Source organism: Eptesicus fuscus, chromosome 21, assembly GCF_027574615.1.
Source record: "Eptesicus fuscus isolate TK198812 chromosome 21, DD_ASM_mEF_20220401, whole genome shotgun sequence".
Taxonomy (NCBI): domain Eukaryota; kingdom Metazoa; phylum Chordata; class Mammalia; order Chiroptera; family Vespertilionidae; genus Eptesicus; species Eptesicus fuscus.
In genome coordinates, this window is record NC_072493.1 from 12399347 (window position 1) to 12426246 (window position 26900).

Consider the following 26900-nt stretch of genomic DNA (forward strand, 5'->3'; position numbering starts at 1 on the left):
AGTGTAATTATGATACTTGGGAAATGGAAAAGTCACCAGTAGTTCAACCATTTAGTTTCTGTTAACATGTTGGTTTGTAAGCTTCTAACGAGTTGCTTTAAATAAGTTTGTGACAAATTTAAATGTTTTGCTGCCTCTTATGCTTTTATGAATTCTTAAGTGCTCATTAAATGTTTGTGCATCTGACTTAAAATTTATTTAAAAAGCCCTCTGAATTCCAAATTAGCTTTTCAGTGTCAAGACCCTGGGGCCAAAGAGCCAGGAGACCTACATCCTACACCAGTTTTACCATCATAAGCTGCAGCATACTGTGCAAACCATTTCACATCTTTGGTTTTCAGTTTCTTCATCTGTACAATGAAGTAGCTGGACCGCTGATCTAATTCTTTGAATGGTGAATTTCTGGAGGTGGAATTGGTTTCCATGTGCATTCAATATAAGAGCTGCAATTGAATGTAGTTGTCAAGCAATTTTTAAATTGGGTTTTGGTCATTAATGCAGGAATGTTATCTATAAAAAAAGGCTGTAAACAGTAACAGTTGCAAGTCAAATTGTTGAAAGTTTGTAATCTCCTGCACATATATGTTAAAAAGTTTTATAAAGTTCAATATATAGGCATAGCATCTCCAACAGGATATGTATTATGTTTGTAGTTATTTTTATAAAAGTTGGTAACCAGATCTAAGAATGTCTTTTATTTATTGAAAAAAATTGTCTACTAGCAAAGTTTTCTCTGCATACAACAAATACACATAATTTGTGACATTCTCAAACTTTTTATCCAGCAAGAATCCTTTGACACTTGAGTATGAATAATATTTTAGCTAAAGCTTTCTGCACATTTTAAAAATTCCAGGGTTCTTAGAGTTTATTTCGCATATGAATTCTCTGGTGTTTAGTGAGAGCTGAGCTTCGACTGAAGTTTTTCCCACATTCCTTGCAAGTGTAGGGTTTTTCTCCAGTATGAATTCTCTGATGATCATGCAGATTGGTTTTCTTTCGGAAGGCTCGCCCACATTCATTACATTCATAGGGTTTTTCTCCAGTATGAGTTCTCTCATGCTGAATGAGGGATGAACTCTGACTGAAGGCTTTCCCACAGTCAATACATTCATAGGGTTTCTCTCCTGTGTGGGTTCTCTCATGTTGAGTAAGTGATGAGCGTCGACTGAAGGCTTCTCCACATTCATTACATTCATAGGGTTTTTCTCCAGTATGAATTCTGTGATGCTCTATGAAACTTGTACTCCTTTTGAAAGCTTTCCCACATACATTACACTGATAGGGTTTCTCTCCAGGATGAGAAATAGATTGCTGACTAAAGGTCTGCTCACAATCATAGGGGTTCTCTCCAGTATGGATCTTCTGATGGTCAGAAAAGTCTGTAAAGTGACTGAAGTCTTCCCCACAGTCATTACAATGGTAGGATTTCACTTCAGTCAGAGTGCTTTCATCTTGAGTAAGAGATGCGCTGTGCTTGAAGTCTATGCCGTAGTTATTGCTTTGGTAAGGTTTCCCTCTCTTATGAATCCTCATATGTTTATAAAGGGATGGGCTCTGACCAAAAGCCCTTCCACATATGCTACATTCAAAAGGTTTTTCTCCAGTATGAGTCCTCTCATGCTGGACAAGGGAAGAACATCTACTAAAGGCTTTCCCACATTCCTTACATTGAAAGGGTTTCTCTCCACTATGTGTGACCTCATGCTGAGTGAGGGACGTGCCATGCCTAAAAGACCTTCCACATAAGTTACATCGATAGGGTTTCTCTCCAGTGTGAATTCTCTGGTGTTGAACCAGGGAGGAGCTGCGCTGAAAGGCTTTCCCACAGAGACTACACTGATAGGGCTTCTCTCCGGTATGTGCATTCTCATGCTGACCAAGGGACGAACTATGCCTGAAGGCCTTCCCGCACACATTACATTCAAAGGGTTTCTCCCCTGTGTGAATTCTCTGATGCTCAGTAAGCTGTGTCTTCCAGAGGAAGGTTTTTCCACAGTCAGTACATTCATGGTGTTTCTTTCCAGCGTAAATTCCCTGATCTGTACCATTGGGAAAAGCTCCCTCTCCTTTATGAGTTTTCTCATGTTTAGTAAGTGATGACCTATGAATAAAAGCTTTTCTACATTTATTACATTTATAAGGTTTCTTTTTTACAAGGATATTATTCTGATTAAGTAAGTCTGAATTATGTCCCAAATTGATTCCAAGCGTATCACATTCACTAGACCTTGAAGGAATATTCAGTTGTGTGACCAGGTCTGTGTTCAATCTAGAGTTTTCACCAAATTTATTATGCTCAAAGGTTTTCTCTGGTGTGACTATTTTCTTCTGGGTGGATACATCAGGCCCCAGATACCTCTTCCAGTTTTCCTGGTGCCTCTCTAACTGATTACTCACATCTTCTAACGTGGCACGTGAGAGATCATCTGTGTGAAGGGATACTTCAGATATGGTCTGCTGTAGATTTGATGATTTGGCCACAGGCCTGGTCTTCCAGTCTGAAAGAAATCCAAAGTGCAAAAGTCCCCTATTCCCTCCTGTTGAGACAAACTGCTACAGTAGGAATGAGGAAATGAGATTCAAATTATACATGACTCTGTTTTGAAATCAGCTGTGTGGCTTGGGGAAAATACCCAAAATGGAGGAAAGGAAGAGTGAAGAGATATGATAATACAGATTGCAGATCCAGAGTGAATGATAAGTTCAGAACTAGGAAGCCCAGCTAGGAGGGAGTAAGGAGATAAGTGATTAAGTAAGGCTGATTAGGGAGTAAGGAGATAAGTGATTAAGAGAGTGTTAGGCATAGATACAAAGGAAAAAGAATCACAGTCCATCTTGCAGGATCTTATCTGCTCTCTATGCCTCCTGTCCATTTTACAAACCACTATAGAATCTATCTCCTTAATATATCTATTTTATAATTTCTTTAAATGTCATCTCTGAGGCTCCAAATAGTCAAACCCTGAAGTGAAAAATCTGCAGCCAGTGATCTAATAGAAATGATTCTTTCATACATTTGGAGATCAAGGGCTAGATGTCACACACTGAGAAAAATATTTCAGGAGGCAAATCATTCTTGCCCTTACAACTGGGGTGTGGTTTTTGTCTATTTGAGCTCTGATTCTACATTAGTCACCTTGCTTAACCAAAAAAGATTTATTTTAATCTGCCTAATAAATTGATGTCTAAAAACCATTAACAAATATTGAGCTCTAGTTAATGATATGCACATGAAAAAATGTAGGAATGAAATATACTCATCTGCAACTTACTTGGAAACACATAAAAGATAAATTGACAGCCCTAACCGGTTTGGCTCAATGGATAGAGCGTAGGCCTGTGGACTGAAAGGTCCCAGGTTCGATTCCAGTCAAGGGCATGTACCTTGGTTGTGGGCACATCCCCAGCAGGAGGCAGCTGATCGATGTTTCTCTCTCATCGATGTTTCTAACTCTCTCTCCCTCTCCCTTCCTCTCTGTAAAAAACAAACAAACAAAAAAGATAAATTGATAGATGAAGAGGTATGTGATAAAGCAAATATAATAAAATGTTAACTATACGATTGGTGTTCATTGTATAATTTCTTCAATTTCTCAAATAATTGAAAGTTTTCTAAATAAAATGTTAGGAGGGAATAACATAGCAACTAAGGGGCCCTGAACCCCCAAATTTCTTACCCTATAACAAGACTCAATTATAAATTTCTAGGGACAGGGAATGCTTTGTATTTCTTTTAGAATAATTCTCAGTGGAACAATTCAAGAAATATTTGTTGAAATAAGTGAATAATAAAATTCTCTCCCAAGCCAGTTTTCATAACAATCAATCGAGTAATTTCTAACTGCCTGCTGACATGCTTTGCACCACAGATAGAATATATAGAAATAAAAACAGACTCTCTAGTAGCCTGAAATCTAAGAACAAAAATAAAACTTGATCTTTTGACAATTAAAAACAAAGAAAAAAAAACAAAGAAAAAAATCATTGGGTGGTATATTATTACTTCTGAATTTGTGTGGTAGAGATGATATAAATGTTATCTGTAATCAGGGAAGGAAGAAGTAAATACGTTAGTATGCATCAGGTTTCATGAATTAGATAGACCTTGAACTTAAAAGAATAGATGGTTTTGGATAGGCAGAAAGCATTATCTAATGAGGGAAAGTATATGCTACTTACAAAGAACATTAAAAAGAAGTCCATCCTGCCCTAACTGGTTTGGCTCAGTGGATAGAGCACTGGCCTGCAGACTGAAGGGTCCTAGGTTCGATTCCGGTCAACGGCATGTACCTTGGTTGTGGTCACATCCCCGTTGGGAGGTGTGCGGAAGGCAGCTGATAGATGTTTCTCTCTCATCAATGTTTCTAATTCTCTATCCCTCTCCCTTCCTCTCTGTAAAAAATCAATAAAATATTAAAAAAAAAAAAAAAAAAAGTCCAACCTAAGTGAAGGTTGCTTGGGCAGGAATAGAAAGATCATACTGGAAGGTTTGATGCAGACATTTAAATCATGGGAGTTTGTTTTCTATAATGAGATATAGGGAGTAATAGCAAGTTTTTTTCAGAGGTGTGTGGTTTATGAAGATAAAGCATTAAAATATCCAATACGGTCCATCAAGTAATTAATAAACAAAATGTGGTATATGCATACAATGGAATAAATACAAAGGAATGAATACCAAGAAATGAAGTAAAACATGTTAGATGAACCCTAAAAACATGCTAAGTGAAAGAAGCTAGTCACAAAGGGCTACATATTATATGATTCCATTTACAGAAAATACCCAACATAGGCAAATCCATAGAGAGAAAAAGTAGATTAATGGTTGCCAGGAGCTGGGGTATGGGAAATAGAAAGTGACTGCTAATAGGTGCAGGGTTTCTTTTGGGGTGTTGAACATGTTCTATAATTGCATAGTGGTGATGGTTGCACAGCTCTGTATATATCCAAAAACCATTGAAGTGTACACTTTATTTTATTTATTGATTTATTTTTAAAATATATTTTATTGATTTTTCACAGAGAGGAAGGGAGAGGGATAGAGAGCTAGAAACATCGATGAGAGAGAGACATCGACCAGCTGCCTCCTTGCACACCACCCACCGGGGGATGTGCCCGCAACCAATGTATATGCCCTTGACCGGAATCGAACCTGGGACCTTCCAGTCTGCAGACCGACACTCTATCCACTGAGCCAAACCGGTTTCGGCGAAGTGTACACTTTAAAAGAGTGAATTTTATGTTTTATGAATTATATCTCAATAAAGCTATGATTTTAAAAATCCAATATGGGCCCTAGCTGGTTTGGCTCAGTGGATAGAGCATCGGCCTGGGGAATGAAGGGTCCCCGGTTCAATTCTGGTCAAGGGCACATGCCCGGGTTGTGGGCTCGATCCCCAGTGGGCAGTGTGTGCAGGAGGCAACATATCAATGATTCTCTCTCATCATTGATGTTTCTATCTCTCTCTCCCTCTCCTTCTCTGAAATCAATAAAAAAAAATCTAATATGGATTATAAAAAAAGATGGAGGGAGCAATTTTAACTGGAAATTATAGTAATCTAAGCCTGGGATTTGGTTGAAGATGACACCAGCGGAAGTTAAAGGCAGGAAAATCTAAGGTAACTTCTCAAAGAAGGAAAATAACCTGGGTTGAAAGAAAAAGACTAAACTGACTATGGTGTCTGTTCTGAGAGATTAGAAATACTAAAAGTTTCTAACAGGCCAGGGTAGAAAGGAGTGATGGGCAAGATGATTTTGATTTTATACTTTAATAAAAACTGAGTGGGACTTCCGAGTGAAAGTGTTCTGTGAAAAGGAATAAGTGACCAGGGTACAAGCAAGGATGATTTTTGAGTCTATAGCATAAATAAAGAGCTGCAAGCACCAGAAGGCAGGCACCCTTTTTGTAACAAAGAAGGGGGAGGAGCCTGGAGGACAGAGTCCTTAAGGCATATTTGCTTAGAAGGAAAAGCAAGAAAAGCCAAAGACCTAAAGCCAAGAAGCACATATCAAGGTGGGAGACCAGGAGAGAATGATATTCTAGGAACTGTGGATAGAAGCAATGAATCAAATCAACATGATCATAGAATGGATGGAAGACCATGTTCCTCCCTAGACAGGTGTAGTGAGGGAAAGAAGTCTAAAAACAAGTTATGAAGGGAGGAAGAATCAAGGCTGTGGATATTTCCTACAAGTCTGGGCAGCTGAGAGTGAGAGCAGTAAGACAAAACAAGAAGGAGACATGGAAGTTCAATTATGTCTGAGTAAGAAAAGGGATCGCTAAATAATGATGGGAGACTGAGGATACCAGAGGAGAAAATAATCCAGAAAGTAGGGTTATAGGATAGGAGAAATGGTATACTAAGGGAAGAACAAAGTGGTATCTTTTCCTCTAAGACCGACCAGCAGCAGAAGCACCTATTGGAGAAGGGAGATATACAGAGGTGTCATGATGGCTCAGCCTCCTCTGCAATTCTATGAGCTCCCAGGACAGCAATCTGAAAATGCTTCCCACTCCCTCAGCTATGCCACTGTCTGCACTGATTCCTACATGCTTGATCCTCACTCATTTACCTGGACAGACAGATCTTTGGATTTCTCCCTCTGATAGCCATGGCTCTTCTCCTTGCTCCAATTTGAAGATCACCTCTGGCTTGGAAACTTGATATCCTGCTCATGGGTAAAAACATAAGATTTGTTTGTTTGTGCAAGTGGACAAAGAAGCCTCCTACAAGTCAGTAGTAGTCCTTGATCCTCATGAACTCTGAAGGAAAAGAAAATGGGCAACTTGAGGAATTATGCAATCAAATGGCCTACTCCCAGTTCTGCAAAAGAAAGACCTTTTACCTAAAGAGCAGGCTCAGAAACCCATAAGGCTGGGTCCCAAAAAGATGAACAAGCTCTGACCCTGAACACCCACACCCAAGCTACAGTCACAGAGCTCCACAACCATAGTAACTGAGAAAGAAAAGACCCACCAAAGGCAAGACATTGAGATGTGGTCCTTACCAAGAGAAACCAGGTTGCTGTAGTTCTCCAGCATCACATCCCTGTACAAGCGCCTCTGAGCAGGGTCCACGTGGTGCCATTCTTCCTGGGTGAAGTCCACAGCTACATCCTTGAATGTCACTGATTCCTGTAGGATCACATTCCTGCTCAAGTAGGATCAACCACACAAACATTCTCATAGCAATACTGGGAACATACTGTAGAGTCTATTAGAAACGATGATCACACATCTAATATCCTGAGGGGACAATGTTCAGTTACATATAGTAGTTGTTTACATACTTATATTCAGGCCAGAAAGTCATGAGGAGCAGTATGTCCTGCAATCCCTAGCTTTTGTTGTATTTCCCTTCAAAGCCAAGCCTTTTTATACAATCAGGAACCTCCCGGCCCGTGTACTTCTTTTGTTACAAAATCCAAATATGGTGTGAAGTAAAAAGTGGCAGTGGCAGCCCTCCTTCATCCCCATCACCAATCCTAATTTAAACCCTAGAAATAACCACTGTTAACAGTTTGGTGCATACACTTAAAGAGTCCCTATTCCATTTTTCTTATACACAGTGTCTTGTTTTGTGAAATACCATAGTGTTCTACAACTTATTTTTACAATTAACTATGTAATAGTTAGAGATCTTAGAGATCTTCCCATAGCAATACATATAACTTCACTTTAACCCTCTGAATTACTTCATAGACTCCATAGTATCATAATATTCCCATTACCTAAAGCCAACAGCACCTATTGTATTAAGAATAAAATTCAGCCGAAGCCGGTTTGGCTTAGTGGATAGAGCGTCGGCCTGCGGACTGAAGGGTCCCGGGTTCGATTCTGGTCAAGGGCATGTACCTTGGTTGTGGGCACATCCCCAGTAGGGGGTGTGCAGGAGGCAGCTGATCGATGTTTCTCTCTCATCAATGTTTCTAACTCTCTATCTCCCTTCCTCTCTGTGAAAAATCAATAAAATATATATATTAAAAAAAAAGAATAAAATTCAAACTCTCCGCCCCTCCCTGGGCTCTAGCCATGCTGAACTTGTTGCTCCTTGAATACTTCAAGTTTGTTCCCACCTGAGCCTTTATGCTTGTTACTCTCTCTCCCCCTAGAATCTCTACATGGTTGACAACTAGTTACTACTAGTCATTTCAGTCTTATCTCTAGCATCACCTCTTCAGAAAAGCTGTCTCAGCACCTTCCTTTAATTTACTCTCCATCATATTACCCTGTTTCAGTTTCTTCCTGACACAATTATCTCTCACTGTCCAAATTCCTGCCACCTTAACTCAGGAACCAAATAGATTAAAAGGATACTTGTACTTCTAACCACTATCTGAGATTGCTTACTTGTTAGCTTGTCTATCTCCCCCACTATGAGCTCCATGAGAACTTTATCTGTCTTCACCAGTTTTACACCTTGACAAATACCCTGATAATGAATAAATGAACAAGATCTGGTTAATAGACATTTGGATTATTTACAATATTTTGTTATTGCAGACATTACTGCATTAAATACTGTTTGTGCAATTATGCTAGAACTTCTCTAGGATAGCTAGCTAGAATTAGAATTGCTAGGTCAAAGGTCTTATTCCATTCCGATCACTTTCTCCTCACCTCCCCAATGGTATCTGAGGGTCCTCCATGACTCTCAATGGTCAGTTCTGATGCTTGTGGGTTGATTTTTGCTTGCCTTGCTAGGCCTTGTTAAGCCATGAGACATCTGTCACCATGCCCTATTTAAAATTTCTCCTTTGGTCCTGGTTAGATTTCTATCTCAAGAAGGATACAATAAACTATGGTAAAGACAATTAGATGTTGAAAGCAGAGTCATAAGTTCTCCGGAGCTGCGAGGGAAGGTTACTTGGAGGTTTCTGCCTTAGTCCATGTGCTTCTCCCCATGTGCTTGGCCACAGCTGAACTGGTGTTTTTTCGTTCCTGGGAAATACCATTCTCTCCCCACCCTCCTTGCAGTTTTTCCCTTGCTAATTCCCCTTTATACTTCAGGTATTGGTTAGCAGATTTTCACTGAAACCTTCTGATCCCCCACTGGAGGGTCAATCACTGTATTGTGTCCTTTAAGCCCCCTGGCACACACACAATTATTCGAATGCTTGTTTTTCTAGTTAGATGGTGAGCATTATGAGGGCAGCTACTATAAATCTGTTTCTAAACTCTAAAACACTAGTGTCCAGCAAGTGCCTGACCCATACCACACATCTGTTTCCTGAGTTGAGCCTTAAGGAGATGGCAGAGATCTGAATTTTAGAGAAATAGAAGGGCCTTCCACCTCTGCTTAGTGAAGTGCACGACTGCATTCATACAAACACTGTCTCCTCCACATCATATCCCTGTGGCTGTATCCCCACAGGAATAGGGAAGGGTTGAAACGTGGCAAATTTTTCTGACCAGGTTAGGGATCTGACTGTGCCACGTAAGATGACACTTGTATTTACTAGGTGTCTGACTTGACCACACGCACTGTGTCAGAATACAAATGCCAATGAGCCCGGCTGGTGTGGCTCAGTGGTTGAGTGCCGACCTACGAACTGGGAAGGTCATGGTTTGGTTCTGGTCAGGACACATGCCTGGATTGTGGGCACAATCCCCAGTGGAAGGCCCTTCTCTAAAACACAAATTTGATCATGTTTATAAACCTTTAATTTCTCCCTACTTTTCCCTATTCCTACCATCCTCACCCTAGTCCATGCCACAATCATCTCTTACAGCAGCGGTTACCCACAGGTTGAGAACCGCTAGCAGGGTTGCCTAAGATCATCGGAAAACACAGATATTTACATTACGATTCATTAACAGTAGCAAAATTACAGTTATGAAGTAGCAACAGAAATAATTTTATGGTTGGGGGTCACCACAACATGAGGAACTGTATTAAAGGGTCGTGGCATTAGGAAGGTTGAGAACCACTGTCCTAGAGGGTCAAGACCTTGTCTCAGGCCACACTGACCAGAGCAAGAAGTAAGAGTTTTAAGAGCAGAAGGGCAGAGAGGGCCCTTCCAGAAAGGATAACATGTGCTAATATAAAGTCATCCAGCCCAGTCAGAGTAGCTCAGCTGGTTGAGTGTTGTTCTGTGCACCAAAGGACATGTCCCCCGCCCCGCCCCCGCCCTGGCTTTTGCTCTAACCATGTTCTAGGTGATTAAAAAAAAAATTCAGCCGAAACCGGTTTGGCTCAGTGGATAGAGCGTCGGCCTTCGGACTCAAGGGTCCCAGGTTCGATTCCGGTCAGGGGCATGTGCCTTGGTTGCGGGCGCATTCCCAGTGGGGGGTGTGCAAGAGGTGGCTGATAGATGTTTCTCTCTCATCTATGTTTCTAACTCTCTATCCCTCTCTCTTCCTCTCTGTAAAAAATCAATAATAAAAAAAAAAATTCATCCAACTCTAAAATATACCAATTCTGGAGGAGAAATCAGCTCAAACTATACAGAAAATGGAAACTTGACCAAACTGAAAACTAGAGAATGGCAGTTAATGTGTAAAAATAATCTCATTTATAAAAACCACCACCCAAAGACTGGGTTAGTTTGTCCAATTAGAACACATTAATTTTACTGGCATAGAATATAGTGTTTCCACTCAAGTACTCAGACCAGTAACAGTTTGGTAAGGTGCAAATCAATAGCATACCTATCAATTGAGTGTGGAGAGAAGAAAATCACTGTTAGCCTTTACACACATACACAAATGCCCTATTTAGGCTAACAGCATCACCATCTACAGTGTCCCAACGGGAAATCTGGACCTCATTCTTGATTCTTCCTTTTTCCTTTATGCTCTGGAATCACCAAGAGCCTAAAAAGTGTCTCCTATATACAATCCCTCCTTTTCATCGTTCAAATCTAGCTCAAATTCTCCCATGCCAAAAATGCCATTAAGTCAGGCAATAACATTCTAGATCTACGCTAATACAGTAAATCACTAGCCACATGTGGCTACTGAGCACTTGCAATGTGGCTAGTCCAAATCAGATGTGTGGTAAGTGCAAAATACACACTGGATTTCAAAGACTTAGTACCAAAACAAAACAAAAACCCCCACCTCATTAATAATTTTAAAATATTGATTTACATAGAAATGAGTATTATTTATAATAGTAAAAATTTTAGAAACAACCGAAATGTCTTATGAGGAGTGGTTAAACAAATTTTGGTATGTCCATGCAAAGCAATATAATACAGCCATTAAAAGTTCTTTAAAAAAAAAAAACCCTACATAAAAACTATATGAAATTTAAAATATTGTAATTGGAAATGTTTAAGGGAAAAATATGCGTTGGTAGAAAAAAAGGGAAATTCATCACAACAAATAGAGGTGCTAAAGAAGAGATAACATAAATGACTTTTTTTTTGTTGCTGTTAAAAAAAGGTCTATATGCTGAAACTGGTTTGGCTCAGTGGATAGAGCGTCAGCCTGCGGACTCAAGGGTCCCGGGTTCGATTCCGGTCAAGGGCATGTACCTTGGTTGCGGGCACGTCCCCAGTAGGGGGTGTGCAAGAGGCAGCTGATCGATGTTTCTAACTCTCTATCCCTCTCTCTTCCTCTCTGTAAAAAATCAATAAAATATATTAAAAAAAAAAAAAAAAGAATGGTAAACACCTTTTTTTTTTTATTCCTAACTATACATGTAGTACACATATAAGGAAGAAAATACATAGTGTTTACATATATATAGGGTTTTCAGGGTATCCCCCCTCACTCATCTCTGCTCCCATTCCCTTCCCACTGTGGACCACTTCAGGTATTTGCTAGCCACGCTCCTAAAAGAGCTCTGACTTTCAAACTCTTGCTCCTATACTTCATTATTCACAACAATCTTTAAAAGTAATAAGAAACTATACTAGTTCCCTGCTCAAAAACATTGGCTCAAGATATACTAGGCTCCTTGCTGCTCCCTGAACACACCAGACACATTTCCGGAGAACTCCTTCCCAGACGCTCCTTTAAGTCTGCTCAGATGTCACCAACAAGAATAAGCTTACCATCCTATTTAAAATTGCAATCCTACCACAAGCCCTGACATCTCCCACTCAATCCTCCGTACCTTTTCCTACTTTTAATTATTTTTCTGAGGTACCATCACCTTCTAGGATATCATATAATTTTTCTGTCTACTCCTTCTAGGATGTAAGCTCCACAAAAGCAGAGACCTTTATTAATTTTGTTCACTGATGTATCCTAGCCACCTAAAAAACTGTCTTAATACATCACAGGGTTCAATGATTATCTGCTGAATGAGTACGTACAGGAATAAATGGGTTACAAAGGCCAAAATAAAACAGTCCAAACTCCTTTCTATTCTCATCTAACCATTGCCTACAACCTACACCCACAGTCTCAGAGGACAACGGTTTCATGAAAATGTCCCTTATCTTTTTGCCTTCCAACTCCCCTGACCCACAGTCAACCAGCTCTACCCTCATCCCCTTCAATTTCACCCGCTTTGATTATGCTCCTATGCAAAGGCGTCTCTACTGACTTTCCCAGAGGCAGAATTTCCGCTTCCCCCTCTGCACTCACAGCAGCCTCTGGACCTCTGCAACAATGCTTGGCACCACCTCTCCCGGGCTCTACTTCTGCATGAGCTGTCTCACCCACTAATTAATTTCCTGGATAAGTTGTCACATGACTCCATTACTCATCTTTTGCATTCCCAAGGGCTATGCTCAGGGAAAGGGAACCAATGATGAAGGGAAATCCCTCCTAAAAAGCCCCTGTTGTAGGTTCACTGCTCTATTCTGTCCTTCAGCCTGAGTTTGGTGGACCATCGGGCCATTGTATGAGAACAGTACAACTGAACCAGAGTGCTTGGGAAACATAACTTTAAAAATGAAGCTTAGCCCTAACAGGTTTGGCTCAGTGGATAGAGCATCGGCCTGCGGACTGAAAGGTCCCAGGTTTGATTCCGGTCAAGGGCATGTACCTTGGCTGTGGGCACATCCCCAGTGGGGGGTGTGCAGGAGGCAGCTGATCGATGTTTCTAACTCTCTATCCCTCTCCCTTCCTCTCTGTGAAAACTCAATAAAATATATTTTTTTTAAAAATGAAGCTTAAAGCAGTCCCAAAAACTCACTGCTCAGAACACAAACCCACTTTCACCATTAAAAAGGCCTCCCCACCCCTCCACCCCCCGCTCCCCGCAAAAAAAGGCAACCCAGCACAGCAGGCATGGCTCAGTGGTTGAGCATCCACTTATGAACCAGGGGGTCATGGATGGATTCCTGGATAGGGCACATGCCTGGGTTGCAGGCTCAATCCCCAGTAGGGGGCGTGCAGGAGGCAGCTGATCAAGGATTCTCTGTCATCATTGATGTTTTTCTCTCTCTCTCCCTCTCCCTTCCTCTCCGAACTAAAAAAATATATCCGGATTGATCTTGCCTCACACACATAACAATTAGAATATGATTTTTCCTTAATTCTAAAGAGAGTGTGGATTAAAATACCATCTGGACCTTGTTATATTTCACTGATACACTCTATGTAAATCCATGGACAACCTCAGAGTTGTGATGCTTCTATAAAATGCCTTCTCCCTCACAAATCAGCTTCATACTAATTACACCGAAGGCTAGACATCTAGGGATGTGCACTATTATATCTGTTAAAGCAGAAAAAGACACGGAAAGCTCTGGGATACGTCCTCCTTGTACCCGCCCACCTTCACTCCTTGCCCAAGAAAGCCCATCTCCAGCCTCTTCCTCGGCAAATCCAGACCAGCCTTCCTAGGTCAGAAGCTTGGCTCCTCTCTCCTTCACTCACTGACAGTCACTTCCTCCGGGACAGTTTCCTATCCGGTCACCACCCCTCCCCCACCCCACCCCCATTCCTTATTGACAAGAGTTCAAGGAATTGGCCTGGCACTCAGGAATGTCAACATTGACACCTTCCAACACATCCACTCTTAACTCCTCGCAGAAGACCACACGGCCCTGGTCCCCTCCACCCCCAATACAGTCCCCCTTTACGGAAACCCGCTCCCCCAGCTCTCAACACCTCGGGTCTCACAGGGGTGGGAGACTCCGAGGGGGCGATCGAGCCAGGAAACCAAGTCTCCAAAGGAGAACAATGACTGCTCCAAACACTCCCGGTTAGAAAAGTCCGTGCAGCTCACCTGGGGCGCCTCCGTCGGAGGCCTCGGGGCCATTCTTGCCTCGCCGGCCCGGTTCCCAGACAGAGACTGGGGAGAGAAGAAAGGGGCCCACTCACCCCACGGCATCCACCGACCCCCACCCCGTCCCGCGGTGCCCGCCTCCGCCCCTCAGACACTTCTCCCGGGAGAGGGGTGGAGAGGTGCCTGGGCCCCGCGTGGGCCTGCAGCACCCTCTTCCCCAAATTAAACGCTTACAGAATCGAGGACACCCTCCTCTGGCCACACCCAGTCCCACCCGCGGGATGGTGGGCGCGGCCCCGCGGACCAGCGCCAAACTCGTGGGAGGCGCACACTCGGAATCTCTGCCTCCTGGAGTTTCCGGACTTTGTGACCTCAGGCCCTCCCAAGGTTTGGGCCGGCTCCCCTCGGCCCCCCTCAGGTTCAGTCCTCTCCAATTCTTCTGTGCGGAGGTGAGGCCCGAAGCCTCCTTAGCCGCCCCGGGGCTGGACAATGGCCGCAGCGACGGGGCAGAGCCGGAAGTGCGCCTGCGCACGCGGAGTCTCGCTCCCGCAACCCAGGGGTCCGGCGAGCGCGCGGACTACACTTCCCAGAGGCCCCCGCGCGCGCCCCTTCAGAGGCCGCTGGGGAGTAAGCCGCACATCTTTCCGGGCGCAGCGGCGGGGGTTGCGCTGTGAGGTCCTAGCGAGACGGAGCTGGGATTAAATACTGTAATGTCCATTTCTTCCAATAAGTCACAGCGCTCCTCTTGTGCCTGGGCATGTTGGTAGGGGCGGGATACAGCAGTATATCGGACAGAAAAGACCCGGCTTTGGGGGAGCGGCTTGCACTCCTGTGGAAGAGGGCAATACGTAAACAGATCAACAAAATAATTTCAGAGAGAGAAATACCAATTTGTTGTTTCACTTAATTCTACATTCATAGGTTGATTCTTCTTGTGCCTTGACGGGGGATTGGACCTACAACCTTGGCATATCAGGACTACACTCTAACCAACTGAACTACCCAAGTGTGCACTTTGAGTGTGATGGGAGCCACTGGATTAGCAGCAGCAATTGAAGGGGAGAAACCAAATGAATCACTTACTACTACGAGGGGAGAAACTTTCCCTGTTGTCCCAGAATTGGTAACCAGGACCCCGGACTGAGATTAAATTATTCTGCATTCTAAAGAGAGATAAAACATTTGGGGATAGATACTCCCAGATCTTACAAACAGGGGTTAGGTGCTGAATTTACCCTGCTACTGTTATTAATCATGGCCCAGCACCACCCCTTTACCCCTGTAAAGAGATTAGGATGGGAGAAAGAAAAGGAAGAATTCCTCAGAATAGCAAGGCCTCCACCTAGTGGGGAATGTGATGTTCTACTGCCCACCTTCAAGACGAATGTAAGAAAGCAAGCCACTCAAACATTGACAGCACCCAGAGAAGGGGTGGGTTTATATACTACCCAAAGCTTCCCCAAGCAAGAGTGAGGGGAATTAGAGAACAGGCTGAGTGTAAGGAGAGCAGCGTGGGTTTTCATTGTTTGTGTAGTAAGTGGATAAACTGAAAAATAATTGAGCTTTAACCAGCTGGCCCCTGGGGTGGGGGTGGGGCAGCTCCGAACTGTAAGAAGTTTTGGAATTAACTGGGGGAGGTTGAAGTGGAGCCAGATCTCCCACATCAGGTATCCGTGCGTTTCCTCTAAGGAACTCACAAATGCACTTCTGTTTCCACCAGCGGGGCTAAGCAACTTTAATGAAATTGTTTTTTAAATCTCTTAAAATGCATTGGTGAGCTGGAAAATTCATAAGGCATGCACCAAGGCCAAAAATTAAGCAAAAATAATAACTTAGAGAGGTAGATGAAACTCTGAGAGCTAGTTTTCATTTGGGAATCATTTGCCAAAGAGCTTTGTTTTTCATGGTCCTATAGGCACAGCCACCAGGTGAAACTCAAGTGCCATACACACACATATCAATACAAATTGGGACTTCAAGACCCTGGCTGGTGTGGCTCAGTTGGTTGGACCATCGTCCCATATACAAAAAGGTGGCAGCTTCAATACCTGGTCAGGGCATATACCCAGATTGCGGGTTCGATCCCTGGTCATGGCACATGAGGGAGGCAAGCAATCGATATTTCTATCTCACATTAATGTTTTTTCTCTCTCTCCTCTTTCTAAAATCAATAAGAAAAAAAAAAAGTAATTGGTACTCCAAGGGTGAATACAGGTAAATTGCCTGTTTCAAACCTTGGAACCTGAGAAATTGTTAAGTATAAGCGGGTCCCTATGTGGATTTGCAGCCTGAATTCACAGTCCCTAGGTCCTCTAAAAAGCTGCAAACTGAGAATTTATATATTGGTCCCAGCTAACAGTGCTTCCAGGAACCTGGCAGAAGTAAACACACACCCTGCCTAGAGGAACTGGCCTTCAGCCCAGGCTTCCCCAAATATGATACCAAGAAATATGAGCTCCGAGTCTTGAATTACAAAACACATATGGGAAACAAGGACCCATGAATGACAGACAGTAGGAGAAAATAGCAGAATCGGATTCATAAAAACCTCTAAAATAGGGAGATTGGCAGGGGCCTCCAGATGCCCGAGTGGTGCCCCCAAACCTCTTCACACGCTGAGTCCTTTGTCCCTGCCTAGGCCTTTGCTTGAAACTGATGTCTACTGACTTGGTGGCATCCGGGACGCCATGCTTGGGGCGTTCTCCGAACCTACCTGCCTTTTCTAGGGATAACATAGCGTCATGGTCCTCGGTTACCATGGCGACCCGCCAGCTAGCTTAACCTCTGTTGCCCCCTAGTGGACACCCAGGACACCTGCAAATCCATCAGTTCCCTTGAGGGGAGTGTGTTCCTCTTGGCATCTCTGTTCAGAGAGCGGTGATTGCTTGTGAACTGGTCCGCTGTACAGCTAGACCCTGTCCTGAGCCTTGGCTTCAGCAAGTTCGCTCCCCACCTTGCCCCTTTAACCATCTGGCTTCTCTGCTCTGGGGCCAGGCTTCTCTGTCTTTGTCACCTAGACACAATAGCCCTAACCACCCACCCCTTCCAACCAGGCTCCTGGGGACATAAGAAGGGCTTTTACCCAGGTACTTCCTCAGTCCCTTAAAGACTGAAAAATCTGATGTGATGTAAACGAAAATACCCTTCCCTTGGCTAGGCACCCCTCTCCCCCCCCCCCCCCCTTTCTAAGCAGCCTTAGATTCAGACCTCAGCTTCTGGAGCTACTTCTCTGTATGGACCTTGTCCAGCCTTAGGATGAGACCCCATAGGCAGGACAGCCTGGCCAGAATCCAGGTAGGCATGAGAGTGCTGGTGGTGGTGGGGCATCACCAGAGCTGGACACGGCAGCCTAGGTGGGAGATGGGCAAGCATACAGACAAGCTGACCCTTGGGGGTGGAGATGAGCAGTGACAAGGTTGGTGGCACAGGATGTTTTAGGAGCATGCATGGGAAAGACCCACTACAGCCTGGGCCAGAAAGAAGGGCTCCTTGGGGAAAGTGATGCTGAATTGAGCTCTAAGGATGAACAGGCATCTATCTTTAGTTGGAGTGGAGATTTCAGTGTGGTGAGCTTTAGGTGGGCTAACAGGTCTTCCCTTCAGAGTTCACCTTACTGAGGGATTATTTCTCATCAGTGGTCCACTGATCCTGCATCTCTTTCCTGCCCTTTGCCTCTTCTAACCCTGTCCCCCTTTCCTGGGCAGTCTCCTCCAGCCTCATGATTGTAACCAGCACCCCTTTGCTACATGTGATCCATTGTACCATGTCACACGTAGTCTCTTCTACCTGGACTGCTTTTGACTTGCTTGCCTACCTAGTGAACTCTTATCCATCCTTCAAAACCCAGCTTAATGTTTAGTCCTTCCTGGTGCCTTCTCAGAACCACCCTTCCAACCATGCATTTTCATTCCACAAACTTCTATTGAGCACCAAGTGTGAGGTCCAGAATGTGGCCCTACTTTGTAACTTTCTATTCACTTGACTGTCTCCCCAGCTGACCAGGATCTCCTGGGGGCAGGGGCAGGTAGGGCTGAGCCATTTGTTTTCTTAATCCTCAGGCTTTCACATTCACTCCCTGGATGAATGGCTGGCTGGATGAATGAATATAAGTACAGCTCCTCATGGTAAAACAACAAACAAGAAACACCCAAGTCAACAGAGCTGGCACTCCCTGGTTCCCATTTCGGTCCCCTAACACTGTCCCAAAAGAACTCGGCCATATGTTATTAAATTAAAGCGAATTAAAATTTGCTTGAAATAACCACACACTCCCCCGCTTCCCTGAGCCTATAATGACCAGATTACATCTCCTCCAGGCACAGAAGTTTGACATTTCATTGCAAAGTCATTTTCTTCCCATTTCCTTATGTTGCTAAAATATTCTATTTCTCTTCACGTTCCCTTTGTGTTCCCATTACTCATGTTTAGTTAAATTTGTCTGCTGTCCTTTAATCATCTGAGATAGGTCTTGCCAGTGTGGATGTTCCTAGGGTACTGCCTGGCCTTCCAGACCATCTGTCTCCTCCTGGGCCACCTGAGAACAGGACCCAGATCCCTCTCCCTGGGCTTCTGGCCTGACTCTCTGACCCTAGGTTTCTCCCCAGTGCAACTCTGACTCAGATCCTCCATCCCCCTATACCCACTGCCTTCCTCTCTTCAGCCTTCTCCTCTTCTGGTTCCTGGGGCATGGTTTTCATTCTGCCTCCAGGCCTGGCACTACCTGAAATGCTTTTGGTCACAGTGAGCAAGGGGCCTCATAATTCTCCTCTCAATGGGTTCCCCGATTAAGTCCTTAACAGGAAAAATACACAACAGGGCAGCCAATGTGGGGGTTGTTTGGTGCCTGCTTGGGACACTGCCACATCCACCATGTTTCTTGGCTGGCTGGGACACCTTTCTCCCTCTCACCCGCCCACCTCGCCTCATATTGTAGGGGTGGAAACAGTTCTTCTTCCTGAAGAGAGTTGGCAAAGACCAGAAAGGCACATTTGGCTCTCACATTTAGTTCTCCCCCAGTGTGGCTCTCAATAACGGTGTCACTTAGGGATTGCCTTGGGGACTTAGGACTTGGAACTTGTCAGGACACGGGCAGTGGGAGGCAGGCTCAGAAGCCCAGGACGGCTTCCATGTATTGGGCTTTTGCACGTGCTGGACTTGTGGGCATATGTGGAGGCCTGGAGTCACAACTCTCCTGTCCCCAGGGTGATAGTGCAGGATGCTTCTCCTCACCTCAAGCTTGGGGAAAGAGGCTTCTGTACAACACTCAAAAAGCTCAATACATGTCCTCTGGAGCTTCAGGTATACAGTGAACTGGGCCCACTCATGCCAGAGAAATCTCAGTGGCAGGAGACAGGAGAGTAGATGGCTGCGCCAGGCAGCTAGGAAAGTAGCCGTGTTGGGACCATGTGCAGAGATCATGAGGGCAAAGGAGGAACAAATATCTTCAGTGGATGAGAGGTGGCCACTGACATGAGAGAGCCAGAGTGGGGTCGTCTTCCAGCCTGATCAAGGAAGTCTCCTGGTGGGAGAAAGCTGAAAGTCATTGCCAGGCCAAAGGGTAAATAAAGAAGGGGTCATGTGGGGATGTAGCTTAAAGTTCATCCAGGGGCAAGGAAAAAAATTAGCTCCATAGTATATATTTAAAAGACAAAGTGAGACAAAGACAAATTGTTTTATGGTTCTATTCTATGAGTCATGTTTGTAGGGCGACACATAAATTATCTTTATTTTCTCTTTAATGAAATGTACTTCATCCTTATGTCAATTCAAAATATATTCATATTTCTAGAATACGATCATATCTCCAGCCTCCACTCATCTACATTTTCTATGATCTCTAGTTGAATCTAGGTCAAAAAGATCTATTATTTTTATTATTTCCCAAATAGTTTACAGTCTTCAACTCTTATGTCACTTAATTTTCACATCAGCCCTAGAAGGGAAGGGCTCAGAAATTGAGGATCAGAAATTGAGAAAGGCCCTGACGGTTTTGCTAAATGGTTAGAGTGTCGGCCCACACACTGAAGGGCTGAGGGTCCGCTTCCCAGTCAAGGGCACGTACCTCGGTTGTAGGTTCAATCCCCCACCCTGGTCGAGGCACAAGTGGGAGGCAGCCAATCGATGTGTGTCACACTGATGTTCTCTCTCTCTCTCTCTCTCTCTCTCTCTCTCCTCCCCCTCCCTTCCACTCTCTCTAAACAATCAATGGAAAAAATATCCTCACTCCTCGGTGAGGTTTAACAATAAAAATAAATAAAATAAAAATAAATTGAGAAAGGGCTCCAGGGTACACAGGAAAAAATGGCAGAGTCAGGTTTAATGGAAAAAGTCAGGCCTGGGGCTGGGGTGAGGGCACGGGCAATGGTGGTACCATTAGGGGGAAATGAGGGGCTTCAGCAGCCTTTCCCAAAATCTCCATCCCCACCCCATTCTTAAGTATTGGCAGCTGTTGTTTAGACAAGTTCCCAAAGGGGCCTTCTGACAAACGCCTACGGGACAGTAGCCCTGCAGCCGCTCAGGACTTCGACAAAGTGCATGAGGCACTCTGTGCCCTGGATACCTTTGAGAAGGGGCCAGCCGGGCGCCTCCTTGGATTATACTGGCTCTTAAACTACGAGGTCCAATGTCATGACCAGATGAACACAGAACTATGCTGTGTGCGTTCACGTTTTGCAGGGAGCAGGAACCAAAGGCCCATTTGCAGAGAGGGGGATTGTCCAGAGCCAGGAGACTGGTGAGGAGACCCAGGCCCAGTACTAGGGAGATGCTGCCTGAGACTAGACAGTTCCCAGGAGGCTTGGCAGGCTCTCACATTTAGTTCTACCCCAGGATCTCCTGGGTCCCTGCAGGGAAATGTGCGCTCTTGTAACCTTGGCTGTTGCTTGTTCTATTTCACATCAACATGTCTCTCTTTATAAAAAAATAAAAATATGTTTTTTATTGATTTCAGAGAAGAAGGGAGAGGGAGAGAGAGATTGAAACATCAATGATGAAAGAAAATCATTGACCAGCTGCCTCCTGCAGGTCCCACACTGGGGATCAAGCCCACAACCCAGTCATGTGCCCTGAGCAGGAATCAAACCATGACCTCCTGGTTCATAGGTCGATACTCAACCACTGAGCCACGCTGGCTGGGCAACATGTCTCTAAGAAAGAAACTAAATAACTGGATTTCATAAAAAATTTACAATTCCATGATTGCACTAGCCCACACCAGATTTTTCCTTTTTTAATGCCACTTACTTATAGGTATTACTAGAGGCCCGGTGCATGAAATTCGTGCATGGGGGGTGGTTGTCCCTCAGCCCAGCCTGCACCCTCTCCAATCTGGGACCGCTTGAGGGATGTCCGACTGCCCTAAACAGGCGATTGGACATCCCTCTCACAATCCAGGACTGCTGGCTCCTAACCACTCACCTGCCTCTGCCTGATTGCCCCTAACCGCTTCTGCCTGCCAGCCTGATCACCCCCTAACCACTCTACTGCCAGCCTGATCAATGCCGAACTGCTCCCCTGCTGGCTTGATCTGCCCCAACTGCCCTCCCCTGCAGGCCTGGTCCCCCCAAACTGCCCTCCCCTGCTGGCCTGGTCACCCCTAACTACCCTCCCCTGCAGGCCTAGTCCCCCCCAACTGCCCTCCCCAGCAGGCCTGGGTCCTCCCCAACAGGCCTCCACTGCAGGCCTGGTCCCTCCCAACTGCTCTCCCTTGCAGGCCTGCCCCTCCCCCAACTGCCCTCCCCTGCAGTCCTTTTCCCCCCGCAACTGCCCTCCCTTGCTGGCCTGGTCTCCCCCAACTGCCTTCCTCTGCCAGCCTGGTCACCCCGAACTGCCCACTACTGCCTTCCCCTGCCAGCCATCTTGTGGCAGCCATCTTTGACCACATGGGGGTGGCAATCTTGTGTCTTGGAGTGATGGTCAACTTGCATATTACTCTTTTATTATATAGGATACTCCCAAGAAGGCCATGGGCCCTTGTTCCTGCCATTTTGTTTCCTTAGAATAGATGGAGAAATGAGCAGGCCGGCCTAAAAACAACTCCTCGTGCAGACATGTGGCTATCACTTGCAATAAGGATAGAATAAAGGCCCATTGGTTTTTCTTAGCAGCATCTGCCCAGTGGTCAGAGGACGTCTGCCAGGGCCTCAGACACAGCTGACGTGGAACTGGGTCTGTAGGGGCAGGTCTTGCATTACCTTTACTGGGACCTCACAGATGATTTAACATGAGTCTGGAAGAGGCAACATCAGGGATGTCTAGTGGGTGTTATTTTAAATCAGAAGCTTTTCTTTCAGCTTTTCCAGTGAGAGGGTTTCAACAGGTGTTGAAAAGTCGAAGGCAGCAGAGGGTGGGCTACAATAAGCAGCGCGTGTCTGGCGTCTAATTTGATTTGACTTGTTTTCCTGGTCATGAGAACTGGGAGCCAGGAATAAAAAGCACAGGCTGTGGAAGTGACAGCTCCCTGCCGCATGTCTCTGACTCCCTCTAGCCCAAGGGTTTACCCTACAGCCACAGAACCGGGTGAAGGGAGATGGCCAAGGACTCAATGTCAGATATACACAGCCTGGGAGATTGTTCTTTATTACGTTTGAAAAGCCCCAGCAAAATCTCTTCCCCAAACTTTCCACGATCAGGCAAAGGAGTGATTTATAAAGCATGAGTCCAACTGGGCCAGCTCTCCTGGTCGGCTAAAATTGGCCTGAAAAATAAAGTAATTTGTGGTTGTCAGATGTTAAATTAAATGATTCAAATACTACTGCGGCTGATTAAAGGACTTTATTCAATTTCCTCTTGACCACATGTTCTGTGAAGGCAGGAGAGATACTGTTTCTAGAAAAAAGGCAATATTCAGAGACTGTTGATCTAACCTAATGGATGGTGTTTATTAAATACGGTTGCCCCTCCCTTTCTGATGAAAGGTGAGCCTAAGATGGAGGAAATGACTGTTTGTTTAACTATGAATGCCTCCCCCGCTGCCAGCCATCTGGATAGGAGCCTCCACAGTGAACCAGGCTGGGTGCCCGAGGAATTTTAAGGACCCTTAAACAACCTCGAGGCAACAAAAATAAAGGTCAACAAATAAAACTCACGATGAAAAAACAGAAAAAAAGGGACTGTAGCAGACAGTCTAATAATAGTACCCAAATCACCCAGGGCACCAGGGGAAGGGACCACCTTTTGTACTGGCCACCTTAGTGCCCTTTGTTCTTGGCCCATGAGGGGACCATGACCCAGAGCAGCCAATCCAGATATATGATGAGCCCTGGCATAAAACAGATGATGAGCTGGCTTGGGGACGTGAGTGAAGAACTGCAGCAAGGGCAGTTAGCAGCTGGTGCAGACACTGTGAGGAAAGGGAGGGGTCAGGAGATGTTCAGATCAGCAGTACGTTCAGATATGAAGAGGCAGAAGTTGTCAGGAAGCAGAAGGTAAGAGAAAGGGAAAGGAAACTCAGAGTGAAGGGGGAACAAAGGGACAGTTGGTTGGTTGGGAGACAGAAGAGAATAAGTTCAGGGAGAGACTCTGTGACCCTGGGAGAGAGATGGAGAATCCAGCTGGCCCCTGTCCAGGTGTCTCAGTTTCTGCTCATCCTGAAAACAAATTCACCCCTTCTTTTTCTTTTTTTAAATATATTTTTATTGATTTCAGAGAGGAAGGAAGAGGGAGAGAGAGAGAGATAGAAACATCCATGATGAGAGAGAATCATGGTCGGCTGCCTCCTGCAAGTCCCCCACTGGGGATCAAGTCCACAACCCTGGCACGTGCCCTTGACTGGAATTGAACCTGGAACCCTTCAGTTTGCAGGCTGACGCTCTATCCACTGAGCCCAACTGGCCAGGGCTTCACCCCTTCTTAAGGAATCTAAGCAGGACTCAAAAGAGCCCCAGTGGACACAAGAATCAACAAAACTTTTCCAGCACTGAACACAAGGAGGTTCACCATATGAAGTACATGCAGGTTGTACAGAGCGATTCATCTAATTTCAAAGGGATGTGATGAGATCAAAACAGTAGGGAAGGGAATGGCTTTTTGGCCACAGCAAGGAGGTGGTAGGCCCTGGGAAAGGACTGGGTTCACCTCCTCCAGGGCCACCTGATACCCCTCTGGCTTCTGTTTCTGGAGGAAAAGAGGCCATGCAGACCAGTCTGGTCCTCCTACCCCAGGCCAGCAGACAGGGGACTCACTGAAGGGAAGTTCACCGTGAATTCTAAGTGCCTCAAGAGCTAGTGAAGCAGAGAGACCACGGAGACCTGGGCACCCAGGATCCCCAGGCCCATCGGTAGGTGCAGAGGCACTCACCCAGAATCCCTTTGGGCCCCTGTGCAGGCTTCCCTTTCAGAGTCTGGGGATGGGTTAGATGAGATGGTCCCTCCTGATAATCAAACATTCCTTAACGCATTTAACTGGGCTAAATTTTGCTGCTGTCCCAGCCCAGAGGCAGGAATCTGGATCCGTTACCCTAACTCAAATGTTAGTGGGGGCTTTCCTTTCCACTTTCCCAGATTATCCCATTCTTTCCTGAGACTCATGGGGAAGTGGTTACATAGGGCTAGTTGCAGGGAAGTGAGTGAATGTCCAGGGCAAAAGCAGTTGTTATCCCCACTTAATGGTTAGCAGGCAAGTCTAAAATCGAGGAAAGGAATTGGCTTCACCTCCTTGAACACCTAGCGTGGCCCTGGGCATAGGCAGAGGACCATAGTAGCTAGAGGAGAGCCCACCACCTCTTGTACTGGCCTCAGGGACTTTGCCCTTTGGCTGGAATGCTCTTTCCACAGATGACCATAAGGACCCATCCCACATTTAAGCCCTGACTGGGTGGCTCCGTTGGTTGGAGTGTTGTCCCGTGCACCAAAACGATTTCAGGTTTGATTCGGTCAGGGCTCATACCTAGGTTTCAGGTTCAATCCCCAGTGTACCTATGGGAGGCAACCAATGGATGTTTCTCTTTCTCTCATTCTCTCTCTCTCTCCCTCCCTCTCTCTCTCTCTAAAATCAATGAAAATATATGCTTGGGTGAGGATTAAAAAAACCCACTTGTTTTTATTCTATTATTTTTTCTTTTTATTTATTGATTTTAGAGAGAGGGAGGGAGACACAAAGAGAAACATTGATCTGCTGCTCCACTTGTCCATGCATTCACTGGTTGCTTCTGCATGAGCCCAGACCAGGGATTGAACCTACAACCCTGGCATATCAGGATGATGCTCCAACCAACTGAGATACACGGCCAGGGCTCCCTCTTTCTTTAGGTCCCTGCTCAAAGCACTTTACTACCCGTCACAGAATATGGTTATATGGTTATTGTCTGTCTCTCTCCACTGGAATGTAAGTTTCCTGTTTTATGTGTTTTGGTAGCCGTTCCCCTGAACCTAGACTAGGACCTGGCTCACAGTATGCATTTGATAAATACTTGTGGAGTAAATTATTGAATTTATTATTTTAATATACACTTTGGTTTTTAGTCAGAGTGTTCATTTTTCATATGCTGAGAATAAGTCTAGTGTAGTGAGTCAGGCCATTCCCCTGCCATTATTGTATGGGCTTGAGAAAGTCATTTAGCCTCCTGTGCCTCAGTTTACTCATCAGTAGTATGGGAATACTTTACCCCTCCCTAATAGCATTGTCAAGAGATTTTAAAGTTGATAGGCTTGCAACAGATCCTGCCCATGTAAACATCAGCTTAACGTTTTACTGGGATTTGTGTTTCATTTCAACCTGTCCGTGGTCCATTTTCATGGGGATTATTTTTCTAGTTGATGGGCAGGAAGTTTGTTGGCCAGAGCCCTTGTGCTGCGCGACCGTAGCCTGCACAGCCTCCAGGGGGCGCCCAGGGACCACGCTTCCCGGAAGAGGCGGCCCTTGGTATCCAGACAGAGAACTCCAGCCAGAGCCTGAACTGGGTCCACTTGGGTTGTCCCTTTTGTCCCGGATCCTCTCCCCACTCCCCCACCCAAGGATGATGATGGGTCCGGCAGGTGGCTGGACGTGTCATCTGAGGACCACAGCCTCCCGGTTAGGTCCCCGCTTCATCCCACCTGGAGCTTCCAAACCAATGTTGGATGGTGCCATCGCCCAGGGAGACCCTGCAGAAGAGAGCGAGGCTCTCACCCAAGGGTCTTGGAGGTCGCCCCCTGCTGGCTGCCCACAGTTGGGAGAGGGGGTGGGGGAGGGAGGGACAAAGTCCCAGTTATTTTACTAGGAAGAACTTTGCACATTAATGTCTTCACCAGTATTTAACTGTGACCCTAGGAACTGGGGACTAGAGTGGAACCCCAAGTCGGGTAGAAGAAGAGGAAGGCTGCAGGGTGGGGATTCCTAGTGGCCTGCTGGCTAGACCTGTGGTAAGCAGTTAGATAGACATAAGCGGAGCAAGGTGGATGGGTCTGGTACGGTGCCTTGCCTAGCAACGCGCAAAACCGGGAAACAAGGATCGCAGCCCCAGAGTAACCTTTCCTCTCCTAGCATGTTGCTAGTCATGCGTTCCAATAAAGGGGCCAGAAAATAGCCCTTAAGCATTAGTACCCCCAGGACAGTGAGGTTCTGACCTGCATCAAATACATCTGGGCCCCAGTGGTGTTTCAGTTCCAGGCCCAGAAAAGCAGCAAAACCAGACAAAGCCTGACCTCAGGACCAGCGGCATTAACTAATGACCCACTGACCTGGCTCCTACCAATCAGCAGAGACCTAGACCCTGAAAGGGCACACCTGGAAAGGTGATGAATATTCTATTGAGATCCTACCCTGGGACCTCCCCTAAAATCTCCACC

The 26900-nt window shown here is 45.3% G+C and overlaps 1 protein-coding gene and 1 long non-coding RNA gene across 5 annotated transcripts in view; both read right to left on the bottom strand.

Moving 5' to 3' along the window:
- Window positions 1-661: 661 nt before the first annotated feature.
- Window positions 662-14925, bottom strand: ZFP90 (ZFP90 zinc finger protein). 4 transcript variants are annotated; one of them, XM_028143209.2, is made up of 5 exons: window positions 14469-14925; window positions 14137-14202; window positions 7013-7139; window positions 6578-6673; window positions 662-2501 (listed from the first exon to the last, which is right to left on the bottom strand). In XM_028143209.2, the coding sequence occupies exons 2-5, from the start codon at window positions 14167-14169 to the stop codon at window positions 862-864; spliced, it is 1896 nt and encodes a 631-aa protein (XP_027999010.2). In that variant the 5' UTR covers window positions 14170-14202; window positions 14469-14925; the 3' UTR covers window positions 662-861. The 4 variants fall into 4 exon arrangements, with proteins under 4 accessions (XP_027999010.2, XP_027999009.2, XP_027999008.2 ...); XM_028143208.2 differs by having other exon boundaries at window positions 14441-14925; XM_028143207.2 differs by having other exon boundaries at window positions 14411-14925.
- Window positions 14926-19587: 4662 nt separating this feature from the next.
- LOC129147719 (uncharacterized) overlaps window positions 19588-26900 on the bottom strand; it is a 65012-nt gene continuing 57699 nt past the window's right edge. Inside the window, exon 3 of the long non-coding RNA XR_008554987.1 lies at window positions 19588-19654. This is a non-coding gene — a long non-coding RNA (uncharacterized LOC129147719). The remainder of the gene's footprint in view (window positions 19655-26900) is intronic.